General features: G+C 40.8%; 1 protein-coding gene across 1 annotated transcript in view; it reads left to right on the top strand.

Annotated features, from left to right (window-relative positions):
* Positions 1–427: 427 nt before the first annotated feature.
* unc119b (unc-119 homolog b (C. elegans)) overlaps positions 428–21,638 on the top strand; it is a 23,855-nt gene continuing 2,644 nt past the window's right edge. Inside the window, exons 1-3 of the mRNA XM_060891004.1 lie at positions 428–748; positions 20,260–20,373; positions 21,455–21,554. Of these exons, the coding sequence (XP_060746987.1) occupies positions 463–748; positions 20,260–20,373; positions 21,455–21,554 (500 nt within the window). The 5' untranslated portion in view covers positions 428–462. The remainder of the gene's footprint in view (positions 749–20,259; positions 20,374–21,454; positions 21,555–21,638) is intronic.

Here is a 21,638-nt window from a genome sequence, read left to right as displayed (position 1 = left end):
AGTTTAAATCTATTTTGTGTGTTTTGGATTTTCCCAATGTATACTGTATATCCATTTAAAATAAAATTAAAAAACAAAAAAACAAAAAAACAAAAAAAAAAACGCTGTTGTTGAGAAGACCACAGTTTACAGCCGTGATGTGTTCCTTGTGAAGAAGTTTTTTTTAATGTGTAATAACGTCTTATAGATTACACATGAAATGCAAATCACAGATGCTGATGGTTGCCTGGAGACCACACCCCTCATCACCCGGTTCACACGCGCTGTGCCAGGCGAATGTGCCGTAAATCGCGGCCGACCGCGGATGTAAATAAGCGCGTTTGGGGTTTAAATAAACAAATAAACAAAACAAATAGAACCCTTCGGCTTAGAGACGGTGTCCGCTTCGGTGTCTCGCTTGGACCGAGGGGCTTGGAGAGGAGGAGACGGGGGGATAAGGGGTGGAGGAGGAGGGACAGGATAATGAGCTATTCTTGTACCAGCGCAGGCAACAGCCAGGACGCACCGAGCTGTAATAAAACGTGCGGCGGCGGCGTTAATCCCGCCAGTCGCAGCGGCACCGGACACGTCGATCCCAGTCCCAGCGACGGCGACTCGAGCTCGAACCTTGAACCAAAGGAGGCCATGAAAGTCAAAAAGGGCTGCAACACCACGGACGTGGGAGTCCCCGTCACCACCGAGGACGAACTGCTGGCCAACACCATCATCACCCCGGAGGACGTGCTGGGACTGCAGAAGATCACGGAAAGTAAGTGGCGCTAATCTGCGTCTTTACCGGAGACTGCGACCGTCTGGAAGATTATTATTATTATTATTATTATTATTATTATTATTATGATGATGATGAATGTATTTGTTGTCTTCATGCATCGGATTTCTCACATTATCCAAACAAGTATGGCTGTTTACATGCGTCATATAGGCTGTAAAATACATTAAGCACTAAATCCCACTGATCATCAACTGTGTGTGTGTGTGTGTGTGTGTGTGTGCTATCACCTGAGTGGAGTGTGTTTTCTGCTCCTTGTTGCAGACACATTAGATTTCCATCAAATCAAATTCTGTTAGATTTAAACCATGAGATTGATCACAGACCACATGAGATTGATTACAGACCACATGAGATTGATCACAGACCACATGAGATTGATCACAGACCACATGAGATTGATCACAGACCACATGAGATTGATCACAGACCACATGTTGCAGGTGAGATGAGATCCGTGATCATCAACGGAAAGTGTCCGAGCAACTTAAATAGTCTTCTATGGTTAGAAAGTTTTTGTTAAATTGTAAGCATTTATTTCTCAGTGGAACAAAATCTTCCAACAGAATAAAGAAAAGCTTAAGAGCTTGAATGTCTAGAAATAGCTCGAATAATCCGGTACCCGCTTTATATAAGATATCTATACTTAGAAAGAATCATTTGATCTTGATTAAGATGTTTTCATGCGCTGTCTCTTTTTCTTTCTAAAATATTCAAGATCCATTAACCACAGATCAGTTTGTAGTCATATCTTAGTCATGTGTTTAGTCATGTTTATTTATAGTCCTGATGACACCCTGAAGGCTGAGCTATATTTTAATCTTCAGAATGTCAAACCATCCTTTCTTCCTAAGTATAGTTAGATAACAGGCAGAAAATAGGTTCCCCAACATCATCGTCGTCATCATCATCATCATCATCATCATCATCATCATCATCAAATATCCATCTATGAACATCTCAAGATTACAAGCGTTTTTAAAGTAGTTGATTTTCAGATTGGTCCTGAAGAAAAAATGTCTGATATTCTTTGTTTTCTTTGACTTTGTGTGACAAATAGCAACATAATCAATATACAGATAGGTCCAAAAGTGTGAGAATATCTTTATTGTTTAAGATTAAGATTGAGCTCAATTTAGATTTTTAGGTGACAGATTTGTGACATTGAATGTGTTTCTACAAAAGAATTCTCAAGTTTTTGCTCGTAATAGAATGATCATAGTTTAAGTCTTTGTCTCAGACCTTTGGATCACTGTATATTACATTGCTACTTGTTGCACAGATGATATAGATACGGATTATTAATTCATTTAGAAAGCATGCAAAACAGAAGTGTGGCTTTTACTTTAGTTTAAAATCGCATTAGAGTTCCCTCAACAAATGACTTCACATATTTTGTGTGTTTTGCAGGCTATTAGTTCTGATATTCGGAATAGATCCTATTTTATCTAATTAATAAATCATGTTATTTAAAATTCCTTAAGTCAAAAGCGGAGCTCATTCCTTAAGCTGAAAATGTAGTACTGGTTCATTAAAATAAAACATTAATATTAATGTTATATATTACAATAAATTACAATTGTACATTTTGCCATTTTAGGAGTGAAAGAAAATATTTAAGAGATCAAGATGTTATGCATGAGAGCACAAACCACTCCAAAATACTCCAATTTCTATTTATTTAGTTATTTTTTAATGGGGGTGGGGGTGGGGTGGTGGTATTGCACTTTCCTCTGCAATCTGTGCATTTAAACTGTGGAAGCTTCAGATTGCGCTGCTTTGACACGTTGTGCACATTTCCTTACCAGTTATTTAAATGAAATTTAATAATATCTTACAGCTTGAGCATTATATTTATTTCATAGTATATATTTAAATAGCAGTTTGTAATCGGGTATAAACATAAAAAAGCTGATGTCATGTGACTTCTTTTGGATGTCTCAGTGCTATATAATACATTGTGTAATATAGATATAGTGCTATACGGATTTTATACTTTTATTGTACATTTTTGATGCACTATAATGTTGGAAATTTGCAGACGCTGTGGGATTGTCCAACAAAAAAATCCATTAAATAGAAAGTATTTCTTGTAATATAAATAGACATCAGTTGTAGGCCATGTAGTGACCCACAAACCGCAGTTCCATTGATCCAACATTAATCCAATTCCTTCATCGCTTATTCACGTTTTCATAACAAGTGTAGACTGTAACAGGAATCTTGGCTTTTATAGTTAGTGTTTCTAACTGGACGCTATGGCAAGAATCTTCACATTTATGAAAAATTGAGCCACAGAAAAAAAATCCCAGAAAATCTATTTGCTGTAAGTCCTGTAATGTAGCTATTTATTGTTCCTGCTAAAAAAGATTGAAGATGATTGGAGAAGATAAGATTGGTATGTACTGTCTGTCACTGTGGTGATTGATTTGATATTGCTTCAGCACACTTATCCAAACTTCTTCCTAATATATTTACTCAATACTTGAACTGTACCGTAATGATGAATTTGCCCCAAAAAACAAAGATAATGTGTGCTTTCTCTGAGCCGTGAAGCAACCCGACTGCTCCCGGTGCTGCGTCACGGGGCAGAGTAACACCCTCGAAACAAAGTGCAGTCAGCCCTCTTCCTCATACATGACTCCACAAATCCTAACCCTTGGTTTTTGTGATTGACAGTGGAAACAGACTATGAGAGAGTATAGATGTCTGTCACATTATCAGGATTTGATCTCTGACTATCTTCAGCATTGTCTGAGCTGTGGTTGTGAAAATAGAGCTCTTTGTCATGTTGTGGGGAACAACATAATCTCTTGTTTAATGTGGCTTAAGATAAGAAAGCCGGGGTATATGAAATGAATCATTTCTGTAATGACTGACTGACTGAGTCACTGACTGACTGAATGACTGACACACTAACTGACTGAATGATTTGCTGACTGCCTGACTAAGTGACTGACTGACTGACTGACAGTCCGACTGACAGAACGACAGACTGACTGACTGACTGACAGACAGACAGACAGACTGACTAACTGACTGACTGACTGACAGACTGACTGACTGACAGACTGACTGACTGACTGACAGAACGACAGACTGACTGACAGAACGACAGACTGACTGACTGACTGACTGACTGACAGACTGACTGACTGACTGACAGACTGACTGACTGACTGACTGACTGACTGACTGACAGACAGACAGACAGACTGACTAACTGACTGACTGACTGACAGACTGACTGACTGACAGACTGACTGAGTCACTGACTGACTGAATGACTGACACAGTAACTGACTGAATGATTTGCTGATTGCCTGACTAAGTGACTGACTGACTGACTGACTGACAGACTGACTGACTGACTGACTGACAGACTGACTGACAGACCAACTGACTGACTGACCAATTGACAGACTGACTGCCCGAACGAATGACTGACAGACTGACTGACTGACAGACTGACTGACTGAGTGACTTACTGACTGACTGACTGACTGAGTCACTGACTGAGTCACTGACTGACTGACAGACTGACTGACTGACAGACTGACTGACTGACTGACTGAGTGACTTACTGACTGACTGACTGACTGAGTCACTGACTGAGTCACTGACTGACTGACTGACTGACTGACTGACAGACAGACAGACTGACTAACTGACTGACTGACTGACAGACTGACTGAGTCACTGACTGACTGAATGACTGACACAGTAACTGACTGAATGATTTGCTGATTGCCTGACTAAGTGACTGACTGACTGACTGACAGAATGACTGACTGACCAGTTGACAGACTGACTGCCCAACCGAATGTCTGACTGACTGCCTGAATGACTGACTAAGTGACACGCTCAGTGTTTAAAAGCTGGATTGAGCCCTTAAAATGAGATCTGCACTTCCCTCAGTACTCACGCTAACCCTGATCCTTCTTGAGCTGTCAGAACGATCCTGCTTCTCACTTCTCAAGTGGTAATTACGAATGTGTCGTGTTCACATACTTTCCTGTAAGAAAGAACATGAAATGTGAATATATTTCTTTCCATTTCAAGTGTTTTTTAATTTAACAGTATAACACATACCACTCCGGTAGCTAACCTGTAGAATGATTGCTGATCTACGTAAACGAATAAACAAGAAGTGTTTACAATTTAGAATAGAGATAAATATAAGGAAATTAAATAAAAATGTGAAATACTCTCCTGAGAGACATGAAGTACTATCATGGCACATATCTGTAAAAAAAAAAATAAAAAATTACTTCATTACAGCTTTTGTTTATACAGGATTAAACAATCCCGTTTTATTTGAATCCATGAACTTAAACATTTCTTCTCAGTTATTTTGTTTGGATATTTTTAGGAACAGATAACTAAGGATGTGTTGAAGGTGTACAACCTGTACCTTCGTATATTTTTAGCCACACTGCTTTATAAGCCCCTTAGCTAGACATGTTTAAATCCCTGAGGCATCTTTCTGGAATTTACTATGGTAACAGGGTGTGTAGGATGAAGCGAGGCGAGTCCCGCTCTCTCTCTCTCACACACACACTTTAATGAGCTTCTCTGGGTGACCCGAGGCCCCGGACGGCCATCGTCGGCCTCGATTAGTTATAAAGCAGCAAAACCGCATTTAAACTATAACAAAGCGGCAATTAGGATCGGCTGAAGTTAATCTAACCGTCTAAAGGTTACACTGCACTCTGTCCTGTTTTTAATAGGATACACTGCTGGAAGTTTAATAATGTTGTGGTGAAAGTTCTACAATCCTTTAAGAGACGTATGAGGAATCAGACGAGACAGCCGTGGAATCTCTGTTAAAAATTCATCAGTCAAAGAAGAAAAAAAAAACAGATATATCCTGGAAATGTTCAAAGAGATCTTGTGATGCGTTGAAATCCTATTTAATCATGATGTTCTCGATGAAAATCAGCACCGATGTGTGCAATGAGAAGGCCAAATCATTTACACTCATATTTGCCCTTTTCTTCTCAGAGACGTGTTTGATTTGATTTATATCTGATTTATATCTGAGTTTAAACATTCATGAACTTCATCATATAAACAACAGTGAGTCGTTTATTATTTTCCTGTAACATATACAGCACATCCTGTCAGGGTTTATTCCACATCCTGTATGACAGCAATTTCTAATTTTTCTTTTTTTTTTATGTTTACAGAAAAAAACAACACAATGCTTTTTTTTAACACTTTGCTTCTGTCTGGCATTATATCGTTATATTGTTTACTGTATATTATGCGATCCGAAGGACCTCTTGGCTAATCATACAGCCTGTATGTTATATTTGTTCTCTTTTTACACGCTCGCTCCATCGGTTCCTACAATATTTGTGCTTTTTTGTGCTTTTAATTTTATAGAAAACTTTTACCAGTGAAGACACGTACGTCGTGATGATGTCACGTGACGCTCCTTGGCCGAATCTGCAGAAAATCTGCCGTGATTTCTAAAACATTACAAGCTTAACTTAATTAACTCGCACTTAACTCACACTTAATACGCATGATCACAGACTAATACAGAGACAATATGTATATCGTCGCTGTCGGGCGGAAACCTCGTATGTCCAAATACGATTTCATATTTTTTCACATATCGATGCTATTGGTCAGTCCCCACGTGGGTCTGTTATTTTTACAAGTTATTAACCAATCTAAACTCTTGAAAATAGCTTGAGCGCAAATCTCATAAATCCATTGGACACTTCAACTGCCCACCTCTTCCTCACTCCGTGGGAGAGCTTCACGGCATATTTCTCCTCAAGAAGAGTCGCAACGAATCAACACGTCTTCTGAGGTAAATGTCTTCAAAACACTGGGCTCAAAGAAAAAAAAATCTTGACCCCCACTAGTTCTGGTGCTCGTCTGAGGACAGGAATTTAGCGCAAGCCAATCCACTGCAACGTGGACTAAACCCTGTGTACTGCAGATAAGGTACGGCGTTTTTTTAATTTCCTGAAATATAACGGTTTTGGAGATACGAGGATTCCGCCTGACAGCGACGATATAGTGGAGACTCCCATGTCCATGGTAGACATTTCGAACCTGATGTGATCTTCTACTGTGTTGATGTGAGGCCTTATGAGATGTTTTTCTGCTAACCATGTTTCTAAAGAACGGTTATTTGACTTTAGCCTTTCTGTCAGTTCCTCCTGATCCGTCCGTTCACCTCTGACCTCTCTCGACTTTAGCCTTTCTGTCAGTTCCTCCCAATCTGTCCGTTCACCTCTGACCTCTCTCACTAGGTTTCTTTATGCAGAACTTAGTGTTTTTTGCTCTTTATCCTGTTCAGTGTAAAAATCTAGAGATGTCGTGTGAAAAGAATCCCAGGAGATCTACAGTTTCTGAACTACTCAAAGCCATCCCATCTGCCACCAGCAACCGTGCCACTGAGTCACTGAGATCAGATCTTTTCCCTCCATTCTGGTGCCCAAAAGGACCAAACATTTCTAGAAGGAAGAAATTACTAGAACTGAATATTATTTTAGGGGGCACGGTGGCTTAGTGGTTAGCACATTTGCCTCACACCTCCAGGGTTGGGGGTTCGATTCCCGCCTCCGCCTTGTGTGTGTGGAGTTTGCATGTTCTCCCCGTGCCTCGGGGGTTTCCTCCGGGTACTCCGGTTTCCTCCCCCGGTCCAAAGACATGCATGGTAGGTTGATTGGCATTTCTGGAAAATTGTCCGTAGTGTGTGATTGCGTGAGTGAATGAGAGTGTGTGTGTGTGCCCTGTGATGCGTTGGCACTCCGTCCAGGGTGTATCCTGCCTTGATGCCTGACGACGCCTGAGATAGGCACAGGCTCCCCGTGACCCGAGGTAGTTCTGATAAGCGGTAGAAAATGAATGATTGAATTACAAATCCCAATTCAGAGCTGATGTTGAGTTGGATTTTGGTTCCTCCATCCGTGCACAATTCACTAGAAATGTCACGGCTGCGTTAGTACACCGACTCGATGCGTCAAAGCTTCAGGTACGACCGACTGTTGCTCCACAGTCTACAGTGTATGGAAGATCTCTTTGTAATCTATGACCAGAAATCTACATTGTTCATAGTGTAAAAAAAAAAATCATCCAAATACAGAGAGCAGGATTAAAGTCTCGTGTCCCTATTCCTTTGTAACGTGAGCGACTGTGAACGTCGTGTACTGGGTGACATTTACCGTCTGTGAGCTATTAATTCATGCAGTCATTCAGCTTTCGAGACGATGCACAAGAAGGTCACAGGATATTCACTGAGATCATCATGCTTTAGCGCTGCAGTTGTTGTTACTGAGAATTACATCAGCCAGACGGGTTTGAAAGCTAGCCGTCTTAAACATGTACTGTACTGTACTGTATGTCTAAATGCTCACAGAATAAATTAGTTTTATTAATAATAATGATTTATTTTAATCAGAAGTATTGTAGTAAGTGTAGTGAAGCTGTAGTGAAGATTTTCCTTCATATACATGTTTTTTATTTACAAAAAAGGAAAAATGATCACATCATCATTTAAAAATATGAATATATAAACAAATTTAATATGAATAAATATTATATATGGTAATTTTATGTGAATAAATCATAAACAGCTGTGCTGTAAGCAGAATAACACACCATAGACAAGGGGTGTCCAATCTTATCAACAAACAGAAGCCAGACCTCAGTCTACTGAAACCCTGCACCCTCACCAAACCTTTGAGGATAAGACTGAGATCAGACACTCCTGCTTTAGACCAGGACAGTGTAGTAACATAACTGGTCACATAACACATAACACATCATTGGTGTTGGGCCATATATCACAACCTTGCATCACTGATATGTGATTCTTAATTTATTTCTGGAGGGGCACGGTGGCTTAGCGGTTAGCACGTTCGCCTCACACCTCCAGGGTTGGGGGTTCGATTCCCGCCTCCGTCTTGTGTGTGTGGAGTTTGCATGTTCTCCCTGTGCCTCAGGGGTTTCCTCCGGGTACTTCGTTTTCACCCCCCGGTCCAAAGACATGCATGGTAGGTTGATTGGCATCACTGGGAAAAATTGTCCCTAGTGTGTGATTGCATGACTGAATGAGAGTGTGTGTGTGCCCTGTGATGGGTTGGCACTCCTGAGATAGTTCGGATAAGCGGTAGAAAATGAATGAATGAATGAATTTATTTCTGTTGTTTCCTTTTAAATCAGTTCCTTTTCACCAATTTCCAAGGAGCAATAAGACTTTGTCTTCTTTCGGCTGCTCCCGTTACGGTTTACCACAGCGGATCATTTTTCTCCAATTCGATCCGTCCTCTGTCACACCAACCACCTGCATGTCTTCCCTCATCACATCCACAAACCTCCTTCTTGGCCTTCCTCTCCTTCTTCTGCCCAGCGGTTCCATCCCCATCATTGTTCTTTCAATATTCCCTACAGTATATCCCTTCTATGTATGTGGCCAAACCATCTTTCACTTTGTCTCCAAACCTTCCTGCCTGCGCTGTCAGGAACAATAAGCATATTTACAAAATTCTGACATTACTGTATCAGAGCTTAGTAGCTACAGTACATTGTTTCTGGCTCATCAATATTTTTAATCACTGATTTATTCCCCAAAATCCTGAGCAAATATAAAACCAATCCACTGATAATACTTTAGCCCTGTTTAGAATGAGGCTTACTTTAATTATATAAGTATATATATACATTTTCTTTTAGTCATCTAGGGAAGACTACTAATTAACACCCTCGAGCTCTTTTTCCATTTCTCGTGTTTGCGTCACACGGAGCACTTTATTACATTCGACGCCAGTCATAATATTGTCGCTCTCATAGTTACGCCGACTCCGGCTCAGGACTGCTATTCCCATCAGCCACCACACCTCAACCGATTTGGTTCTTGTCACATGGCTCTGATCAAGGAGTCAGACATTTTAAGGGCTGTTTATCTTTCAGTCGTAAAATCCTTCCAGTGGGGGCACGGTGGCTTAGCGGTTAGCACGTTCGCCTCACACCTCCAGGGTTGGAGGTTTGATTCCCGCCTCCGCCTTGTGTGTGTGGAGCCTTTCAGCTGGAAAAAAAACAGAACAAAACTTTAGTATTTTTCATAATGTACTTTAAAAATCAGTACGATATCTTTCTACATGTCCTGCATGTTGTGTTGATACGTCATCAGTGTCCCAATTTGTAGTGATCCAGGGTCCGTACCATTGCGCTAACTCGAGTACTGATTGAAACACACACAATGTCTAGTTGTTGCCGTTTGTTGTAAGCCTCTAGTCTGTATTTGTTTTGCCAAGAGACCATAGTTCAAATTTATGTTTACGTCTGGAAAGTTTTTAAGCTTTACTTCCGTGTTGATAGTGTTTCGTTTGAAAAGACCCATACTCAGAATTTGTTTTCTGCGTTTAACCCATCCAAAGTGCACACACAGCAGTGAACACACACCCGGAGCAGTGGGCAACCATTTATGCTGCGGCGCCCGGGGAGCAGTTGGGGGGTTCGGTGCCTTGCTCAAGGGCACCTCAGTCGTGGCCGGGCCGAGACTTGAACCCACAACCTTAGGGTTAGGAGTCAGACTCTCTAACCTTTAGACCACGACTTCCCGCCTCCTCTGCGACTGACTCCCTGACAGTATCACAAAGAGCCAGATATTACTCCAGCTATTGCAGTCAACAATGCAGCTGATTAAATCATACGCCTTTCGCTTTCTTTTAACGACCTCCCAGAGGTTCAAACCTCAGCGTGATGTTTTTCTCTCGGATTCTAATCTGAGAAATGTGTTTTTTTTTTGTTTTTTTTTTTTTTACTTGTGTCCTCAATTTGCGCATGATTTAATGGCAGTGTTTCTGATCTACTGCCATAGCAACTCACAGGCCACTTCAATTTAATTCGATTCACTTGCATTTGTATGGAGCTTTTAACAATCACCATTGTTCAAGCAGCTTCAAAGAAATCCACATGGAGACTTGGATCCCTTACGGACAAGCGAGAGGTGAGAAGTGTGAAGGAAAATCTCCTAGAGAAGACACGAGAAAGAAACCAGACGACAGAGACGAAACCCATTCGAGGGTAAAAATTGTGAGAGGATGCGCAGTGCGACCGTCGTCTTCGGTGCATCGATGTTCATCGTTCGCAGCAAATAAAAGGGAAAATTGACTCAAAGTCCAAATGTAATGAAAAATTTATAGAATTTTCACTTTTAATTTTGTACGACTTTACAACGAAGCTTTCACGTCAATTCATAATATTTCATCTCCCGCGCTGTGGTATTATCAGTACAGTAGGCTATTTTCTGTAGGCTATTAAAAACACAACTGGATATTATGAACCATGGCATGAATTTCACTTGTCTGGCCTTCATCACTCTATTTATTACTTTTCTTTATTTCTGTATGGAAGCTCAGCACATAGGTCTCCATTTTCGTCTCTGCCGTTTACTCCCTAGCTGAATCCCCTGATTAGATGGATTTGCTCCCATCGCTAAACCAGATTAGAGCCGCTGAGATCCACAGGACCGGAATACATTCCCGGCGTCGCTCCGTTTTCGCTTCAGAAATGGCTGACACAGCCGTCTCTGTTCTGTATTACTTTTTTATTGTCCCGCGTTTTGATACGAGGTGTTTGTGACAGAAAATGTAGGAATTATTTAACATCTTATACAATGCATCTGAATACTCTGTACTTGATTGAATCTTCAAGAAAATAGAAATAAATTACCTGACAAAAAAAAAATAATAAAAGGGGGCTAATAATAAATTCAAACCAATGCAGTGTTTTCTACTCATTTTCCTTTAATAATCCTTAGCAAATAGCAGCATTATTCTTAAAGGTTTTAACTTTTTAAAGGGATTTTTATGTATAATAGATTTCCTATTGGCCCAATTTAAAAAAACTATAAACCTATAGACTTCTTCTCTGATGAGCAACACTGCATCAACACTGTATCAGTACTGCATCAACATTGTATCAGTACTGCATCAAAATTGTATCAACACTGCATCAACACTGCATCAACACTGCGTCAACACTGTATCAACACTGTATCAGTACTGCATCAATACTGCATCAACACTGCATCAACACTGCATCAACACTGCATCAACACTGCGTCAACACTGCATCAACACTGCATCAACACTGTATCAGTACTGCATCAATACTGCATCAACACTGCATCAACACTGCATCAACACTGCATCAACACTGCGTCAACACTGCATCAACACTGCATCAACACTGTATCAGTACTGCATCAATACTGCATCAACACTGCATCAACACTGCATCAACACTGTATCAACACTGCATCAACACTGTATCAGTACTGCATCAATACTGCATCAACACTGCATCAACACTGCATCAACACTGCGTCAACACTGTATCAACACTGCATCAACACTGTATCAGTACTGCATCAACACTGCATCAACACTGCATCAACACTGTATCAACACTGCATCAACACTGTATCAGTACTGCATCAATACTGCATCAACACTGCATCAACACTGCATCAACACTGCGTCAACACTGTATCAACACTGCATCAACACTGTATCAGTACTGCATCAACACTGCATCAACACTGCATCAATACTGCATCAACACTGTATCAGTACTGCATCAATACTGCATCAACACTGTATCAGTACTGCATCAACACTGTATCAGTACTGCATCAATACTGCATCAACACTGTATCAGTACTGCATCAACACTATCAGTGCTGCATCAATACTGCATCAACACTGTATCAGTACTGCATCAACACTGTATCAGTACTGCATCAACACTGTATCAGTACTGCATCAACACTGCATCAACACTGTATCAGTACTGCATCAACACTGTATCAGTACTGCATCAATACTGCATCAACACTGTATCAGTACTGCATCAACACTGTATCAGTACTGCATCAACACTGCATCAACACTGTATCAGTACTGCATCAACACTGCATCAACACTGTATCAGTACTGCATCAACACTGCATCAACACTGTATCAGTACTGCATCAACACTGCATCAACACTGTATCAGTACTGCATCAACACTGTATCAGTACTGCATCAACACTGTATCAGTACTGCATCAACACTGTATCAGTACTGCATCAACACTGTATCAGTACTGCATCAACACTGCATCAACACCGCACCAGCACTGCATCAACACTGCATCAATACTGTATCAACACTGCATCAGTACTGTAGTAACACTGTATCAACAATGCATCACAAATTAAATACAGGTCACATTTCCTTGACTCTGTGGTTACTTCACAGATCTAAAAGCGTTTCTGCTGCCAGATGCATTTTTTTTTGGACTTGCCATATGGCACCACTCAGATTTGATCCTAACTCTAGCTCCTGCTTACATTAAGTGTTTTTCACCAGGGTAACGTTCACAAGCTCACGTGTGCTGGGATTTCCAGTCAGTACTTCTCTCAAGCAAGGGAGATGAAGTTAGCTGTGTGATTGTACGTCCTCTGTTTGATGCAACATACACCAACTCCTGTAGGCACAGAGGATAGAATGAGGCCAGACTGGTTTTATGTATCCTGTAGGAATATATAAGAATAAAACCTGTCAGTTCAAACATACAGACCAGATGATTCGCTGTAGTGACACCAAACAGGTAGCAGCCGAAAGAACAACAGCATAAGTTGGTCCCTCACGGATGAAATCACAGAAATTAAAGCACAATCAAAAAAAAAATCTGTCATCATCATAAGATCGTGCAATTTTTCAAAATAATTTTAGAATAAACCCCAAAATCTAGCATTTTTGGCCACAACAGTGCAAAAAAGGAGCTGATAAGCCTGAAGCGATGGTGACACAGAAAAGCTCCCTGACAGGAAATGGAATGAGAAAGCATCCTCTTCTAAGGAACAAAGGATGGTGGGATTATATATGAAGTCCTCCAGGACAGACGGTCGTGAGAGTACTTTAGTTCATTTAGTTAAAGTGAGGTTTAACCCAGTGAGCCTTAACTGCCATATGTTTCCTTAAGCATCTACTTTATCCCGTTAGTCATTCAGTATCTACCTTAAGATAAAGGAAATCCTAAATCCTGAAGAAGGGTTAGCGTGAACGAAGGTGTTTTTGTGCGGTATAATACTCCACATGATGTTGTTTGACGTTGTTTGATGACCGCACCACATTTTAGGAAAGCTACAGTAATTATGTATATATATATATATATATATATATGATATTAAAAGAAGGAATAGTAAGCAGTTCAATTAGCGGTGGGATGACAGAAGAAAATCTCATTTTCCACAGATTAAATTAAATAAAATTTTAAAGCAGTTAAATTCTGCTAAAAATGTAAAATTCTAAAATGGGAAGAATCAAAACTTAATCGGAATCGGAAGTCTTTTTTTTTTCTTCTTTTTTCTTTTAAAACAGTACAGTTAAGAGAACTACTGCTACAAGCCATGTACATGTACCTGCATAGAATATGATCAATGTTACCGATTTTGGATTTCTTGGGGGTTTTAATTGGTATTTTATCTCTTCTAAATGTTGATGTGAATAAGCTTTTATAGAAAAAAGAGTGAATGTTGCAGCCAAAAATGTAGATATTACGTATATATTTTATTGTTTTCCTTTAAAGGTGGGGTGTACGATGTTTGAAAGCCAATGTTGACATTTGAAATCACCAAAACAAACACGCTCTTAACCCAAATAGGTCCCACCCCTGCATTGATAGCTCCGCCCACACATACATACATACGTAACCCAGGCAACTAATGGAAAGAAACGTGTCTTTATCATAGCTGAAGGGAAGAACAATACGATTGCAGATAAACAAACAATCAAAAATGACACACAAGCATAATCATGTAAAGGACAAAGGCATATATTAGTTCTGTGTAACAAAGCAAAACCAACGTTACTCACCTATCGAAAAGGAAAAAAGCGCCTCGGCGTTCCATCGCAGGCCTTCCCGCTCCTTCAGTTCTCTCCAGTGCTGGAAAGCTGATCCTATATTAACACGGTCCTACTTCTTGCCTTATCGTAAGCCTTTCTTTGCTTTTCGTTTTTATTCGCTATGTCAATATTTCGCTTTCTGCTAATGTCACACATGCGCACTGAACACTCTCTCCGCCGCATATTGACAAGACACGCCCCTTTCTTCTCATTGGCTACACCTTTGTTTTGTTTTTGTTTTGTTTGTTGGCCCAACTCAGTTTTTTGGAGCATTTCTCAAACATCGTGCACCCCACCTTTAACTACCTACCAGTTATGATACAATTGTGAATATAGTATATAATGTTTTGATGATATTTTGAATCTTCAGAGAATCTGCAGTAATTAAAAAAAAAGCTCCTACGAGTTTGCTTGTTTTTTGCATTTGTAACATAGCTACAGTATGTCTGTCTGTCTGTCTGTTTACCTTCTTGTATTTGTCTGTTTACCTCAAAGAGTTAGCTAGCTAGGAAGATGGCTAGTTAGCTTGGTTTGCTTTTTCCATGTACAAACGTTCCCTTTGCAGCCATCTCGTAGGTTTAAGCTGGCCTTTCTCCCATGGTTTGCATTACAAGTGTCTCGCTTTCACTGGAGAAGTGTTCTGTTTGGCCAGTAAGAGAACGACGAGCACATTGTCAGCGTGGGAGTGCAGACAAGAGAGACGAGTGGAGGCGAGTCGGTGGCTGAAGAGAGAGCAGGGTGAAATGGAATAGATGAGAAAAAACATCAAGAAAGCATGACAGCAGCGTCTGAAGCTCGGCGAAGAAGAGAGCATGAGAGGGAATGAGGAAGGAGAAGAAACAGCTCATAAGTGCAGCACCTTGTAGCTTCTGCGTGTCTGTCAGTCAGAGTTGAAAGTGAGCAGTCCGGCAGGAGTACCCTTGAGAACGTCTTTCAGGAAATAGGAAAGACGGAAAGGAAAACATACTGACACTTGAGTTTCTTTTGTATGTGGAAGAGGTTTGTTTTCTGTTTCTGTTATACAGGCAGAGCATCAGAGTGAACAACACAGCAAACCTTAAAGCTAGAGCAGATCAGGTTCTGAGCCTACAGGACAGGTTCATACAAAACTGGACAGTTGAAGACCAGGTCACTTCCACGCTACGGTCACTGAAGTCACATAGTCACATGACCAGTATCTGCATTCCACTGCTTCCACATGATTAATTGTTTGGTTTTATTTGCACTATGAAAAGCTGCTAATACAGTGACGATATTTCTTCCTAACAAAAAGTAGTTTGAAAGAAACTTTCTTAAACTTTGATGCTAAAGCTGGCTTCGTCTGTTTTTTTTTCTTTTCAGGACCGAGCAGTTCCAAAATGCATTATTAAGTGAATAAAATATAGGTTAGTCACAAAAGCTGCATCACGCCATGAATCATACAAAAGCGACATAAGTGAGTCATAAACAACTGCGAATCCACATACCGCTGTAGTCCATAATGGCTATATTTTTGTCCGTCTCTGTGCGGTTGAGGAGAAAAGGGGAAATTGTTCGTATGGTAATAATCACATGCTGTTACTGAGTCCGCAGGCTGACAGATTTAATGCTTGTCACCCTTTAACAAATGTAGACGTGCTAAACACTTGTTCCTGCTGACTGATTGTGGGGTTCTGTGCTGTTCATGGCCTTTTAAATCAGGTTTTGTTATTTGTGGCAATCGCACGTTGTGGTGTATGTTGTGCTAAAGAAAAAAAAACGAAATGCTTCGTAATTTCTATTGCGGTCATATTGTGTGTGTTTGTGTGTGTGTGAGAGAGAGAGAGAAAGAGAGAGAGAATGGGGAGCAGGCAATTGAAAACCTTTTATATAGCTCTTTTCATTTTTTTTTTCTTTTTGCAATCCATGTGAGCCCTTGTCATGAGTAATTTCCATTTGAAGTCCTTCCTGTGTTTGAGTCTTTCACCAACTGCTGAGTCCCTACCATTTTTTTCAACAGTTTAAAATTTGCACAACAAAATTTAGAAAAAAAAAATCAGTGAGGTGCAGAGAAGAGAATGGACAGACTGGTATATGGTCTATGGTCGCACTGTACAGCAATGCTGAGCTAAAAACCATCTTAGAACGTGCAGCATGTCGAACCGTGAAAAGAAAGGGCTACAATGGAAGAAGTCCACATCAGGGTCCAGTCCTATCACCCAAGAACCTGAATCTGAGGCTAAAATGGGCATTGGCTTTTTTAAGGGTGGTGGTGGCTCAAGTAGTTAAGGCTCTGTTCTATTCTTTCATTCATTCATTCATTTTCTACCGCTTAACCGAAATACCTCGGGTCACGGGGAGCCTGTACCTATCTCAGGCGTCATCGGGCATCAAGGCAGGATACACCCTGGACGGAGTGCCAACCCATCACAGGGCACACACACACACACTCTCATTCACTCACACAATCACACACTACAGACAATTTTTCCAGAGATGCCAATCAACCTACCATGCATGTCTTTGGACCGGGGGAGGAAACCGGAGTACCCGGAGGAAACCCCCGAGGCACGGGGAGAACATGCAAACTCCACACACAAGGCGGAGGCGGGAATCGAACCCCCAACCCTGGAGGTGTGAGGCGAACGTGCTAACCACTAAGCCACCATGCCCCCCTATTCTATTCTATTCTATTCTATTCTATTATAAGCTTTCCTAAACTGAACCCTTGAAGACTGTAAAAATGAAGAAATCTTGATTTCTATTGAACATTTCATGGATTCATGGATACTTCGGGCTGCTGGTGGTAGTGGTGTAATGTGTGGGGAAGGTAGAAGGGAAAGTGTTGTACAAATATCCAATCTAAGTATTGTTGCTGAAATCATGGCTACGTTTTAAAGAGGACAGATGTTCTTCAATGGTTTCAACGACAACACCGCATTGAGTTCCAAGTACTTCAATTGCCACCAGATCTGAACCCATTAGAGGAGCATTACGATGTGGCAGACAGGGAAAATTCGCAACAGGAATGCGCATCTAACAAGAAGCAATTTTGTGCTGCAATCATCTCAACATGGAGCAGAATCTCAAAACAGGGTCTCCAGCACCTGGTGGAATCCACGCTGTGACGAATTGAGTCAGTTCTGGGAGAAAAACGGAGTTAGTAATGGTTTGTTCCTAATAATATGGCCAGAGGGTGTATATTTTATTTTACACAAATTTTACTCCTTGTTGTTCAGCGTATCGTGAAATTTCCCTGTGGCGCCGAGCATTACCTCACCGCGCCGAGAAGATTACTCACTGCTTTATCGAATCCGCTTCTCCATTCAGTCGCTCGTCCGCACTTTCTCTCTCTCCCTCTCCATTATGTTTTATAGAAAGCACTCGACTGTCTGCTACAGATACCGAATTTCTAATCTCCTGTTGCCACAATTTAGCATTTCATAGGTAATAAAATTCGAACTTTTAATAAGGGTTGGCGATAAGACGGTGAGTCGGTTTCAAAAAGTGCTGGAGTATGAATATGGATGTGGATTCTTGGTTATTTCAGAGATATTTCAGAGTCCATGCAGAGAGATCATTCGGACGTTCAAGAATGTAGCGTCAAACTTAGATGGTGTTCATTCATTCATTCATTCATTCATCTTCTACCGCTTATCCGGACTACCTCGGGCCACGGGGAGCCTGTGCCTATCTCAGGCATCATCGGGCATCAAGGCAGGATACACCCTGGACGGAGTGCCAACCCATCACAGGGCACACAGACATGCTCATTCACTCACGCACTCACACACTCTCATACTACAGACAATTTTCCAGAGATGCCAATCAACCTACCATGCATGTCTTTGGACCGGGGGAGGAAACCCCCGAGGCACAAGGAGAACATGCAAACTCCACACACACAAGGTGGAGGCGGGAATCGAACCCCCAACCCTGGAGGTGTGAGGCAAACGTGCTAACCATTAAGCCACCATGCCCCTAGATGGTGTTCACATAATTTAAAATGTTATAGAATCAGTCGTAAGGAGAAGACGGTTTAGATATAATCGGCTCAATCACCATTTGTGTTCAGGAACTGCTGTATCCTGGTCAGTGTCACAATGATCCTGGAGCCTATTACAGTAACCACACAGTAGCCAATCCAAGCACTTTGAGATGCTTTTCCGCTCACTACGGTTATAAAGAATGTTTAAATGAGTACTTTAACAAGACATTTCCAACCTGACCTTTCTTTACCTTAAATTCTAAGATGCTTTTCTAACTCACCAGAGTTGTAAATGAGTGGTTATTTAAAACATCCCTGAACAAGGCATTTGTTTTTTTGCTTATAAACTCAGGGTGAAAATCTCAGAAGGATGTGTTTCGATATCCTTTTGTGGTCACCATGGTTTTGAAACACTCACTTCATCCTGTTTATCACCAACAATCATGGCGCTACCAAGTCACCACATATTTTCTCCCGTTCTGATGTTTTCGAAGCATTTGACCCACTTTCATGAACTGCTGCCAAATGGTCTATGTACCCTGGAAGTTACTGGGTTGGAGAGGTAAATGAACCTAAATCCACTGCATCCCGGTATGACCCTCACTGCTCAGATGTTATAAGCAGCTTAAACCTTAATCTGGGCCTGGTGTATTCACCGACGAGGCTTATGTGACAATGGGAAATGCATCCACAGGACCAGTTAGGATGCCTTCTCCTAGACGTTTACTTGGAAACACTCCTTGGAAAAACTTGCACAGCCAACAAAGTAGACCTGGACAACTTTATTCCTGACCTCTTCCGGTCACGTTCATTACACACTAACACTGTAGTTATTTGGTGTTGGGCAGATAACAGGAGGGATTAAAAAAATTAAAGCCTGTGCTGAGTGAACACATATACTGTATGTGTGTAAGGGTATTAGAGTGAATATACAGAACGATCCAGACCCAGGAATCCCTCAGGGCTCCAACTGCTAGCCCAGTGTCTGGGATACAGGTTGTCTTCATTTGTCCATTGGAATATAAAAGGATTTGTAATATATCAGAGGGAAGGAATGAGGAGTGTGTGTGTGCGTTTATTTTGTCACATAGACATTACAGCACAGTGAAATTCTTCCTTCACCTTCCTTATCCTGACTTTTAGTAGTTGAGGTCAGAGCACAGGGACAGCCATGATACAACAAACCCGAAGCAGACAGGGTTAAGGGACTTGCTTAAGGGGCCCAACAACGGCAGCTTGGAAGTGCTGGGGCTTGAACCGTGATCCTCCAATTGAACACACTTAAGAGTCTCAACCACTTAAGCCACTATCACCCCTTTAAACATTTTTGACCCAGACGTGAAAAAGGAGAATTGCGAGACAAATCATGTAACGAGACGACAATTCAAAGACAAAATTGACAGAAAAACACATTCGCTCCCATTGGTGCAACGAGTCACTTTTTATTAGTCGCCAGCGCTGGATGTCACTCATGCAGCCAGAAGCCCCGGTCGTGTTTTCGGCATGTGTGAACGTATCGTTTATAACGTCATGGTTTGACACGAATTGTGGGTTTATTTATTACAGATATGTGTCAGACATATAGTATTAGTAATAAATCTTCACCATCTTCCTTTCTCCAGATTACTTGTGCAGTCCAGAAGACAACGTATACAACATTGACTTCACACGGTTTAAGATAAGGGACATGGAGACAGGGACGGTGCTGTTTGAGATAACAAAGCCTCCAGTAATGGGTAAGTCCGAGCCGGTCCGAGTGATCCGATTACATAACTGTTCTCTCTCTCAGCGTGGATTTATTTTTGCGCAGAAATACTGTAGATAGACAACAAGTGCTACTTGCCATGTGTAATACTCCCTACCATGTGTAATACCATCTCTAGGAATTTATATAGTATGTGTTGTGGAAGTTCTGAGGTTAGAGAGATTTAAAGAATAGAGTATAACACTGGTAGACACGAGCAAGAGTAAAAAGGTTACACAATTTATTGTGCTCAGCTGCGCAGCAGGACCCAACACTCCACATGTAGCATGAGGGATGAAGGGCCAAGATCATTGATTACATCAAGGTTTTATAGACAGAACTCAAGAAAACCAAAGATATGTAAAAGCAAAACATCATCAATCATTGGCTCAAAATTACCTCATGCATCTCCTGACCAAGCTAATCTGACCAGGCCAAGGTCTTCTAGAGGACGTATTGGACGTTGTTTATGGACAACTCGTTCCCAGTTCCTTGTCATAATCTTAACAAAACCTACTGATGACGATGTCAGTCTCTGGTCATGACGCACACAGGGTACAAGCATAGAAGGACAAAGCCTTATGAACATCTTAAGATTAGAAATTTCCGCCACATATGTTTTAGAGATTTCAGGTTTTGATCTGGAAATCAGATCGATCGGTACCAGATCGGATATTTGATCCGATTATGTGACATCAGTTAAAAAAAAATCAGTATACAAACAAAAAAAGGTTGTATTTTGCCAGCTTTAGTATGTTTTATATGTAACAAAATAAGATCGATTATATCTAAAAAAAAATGTATGCCTTTTTATTAAAATGTTTAGCGTTGTTGTTTTAATAAAAAAAAATATTTAAATAAAGTGATTAGAACGTGTAAAATATATGATGTTAAAATTTGTTAACTAATCTTTACAATCGCAAAATATTAACAGATTTTGTTCAAATAAAACCTATATATTGTGATAGAGCGGGGAAATTTGTTTAAGAATCGCGATATTTTCGATCGAGAAATAAAAATACCTTTAAATCACGTCAAACTGTTACGTGTCATTTTCACGTCTGTTGCATCAGACAAAGGTGGAGAGAAACGAGACGTTGACCCCAGCGCTGGAAGATTCGTTCGATACCAGTTCACTCCAGCATTTCTACGCCTGCGTCAGGTTGGAGCCACGTAAGTAAGACATTTATATACGATTCCCAGAAACGAGACGTTTTAAATGGTTCATAAATTGGTGGGCTTGAGCGGGAACGAGAG

The sequence above is a fragment of the Tachysurus vachellii genome, chromosome 17 (assembly GCF_030014155.1).
Source record: "Tachysurus vachellii isolate PV-2020 chromosome 17, HZAU_Pvac_v1, whole genome shotgun sequence".
Lineage (NCBI taxonomy): Eukaryota > Metazoa > Chordata > Actinopteri > Siluriformes > Bagridae > Tachysurus > Tachysurus vachellii.
Note: the sequence above shows the minus strand (reverse complement) of the source record. Positions and strands in the feature narration are given on the sequence as shown.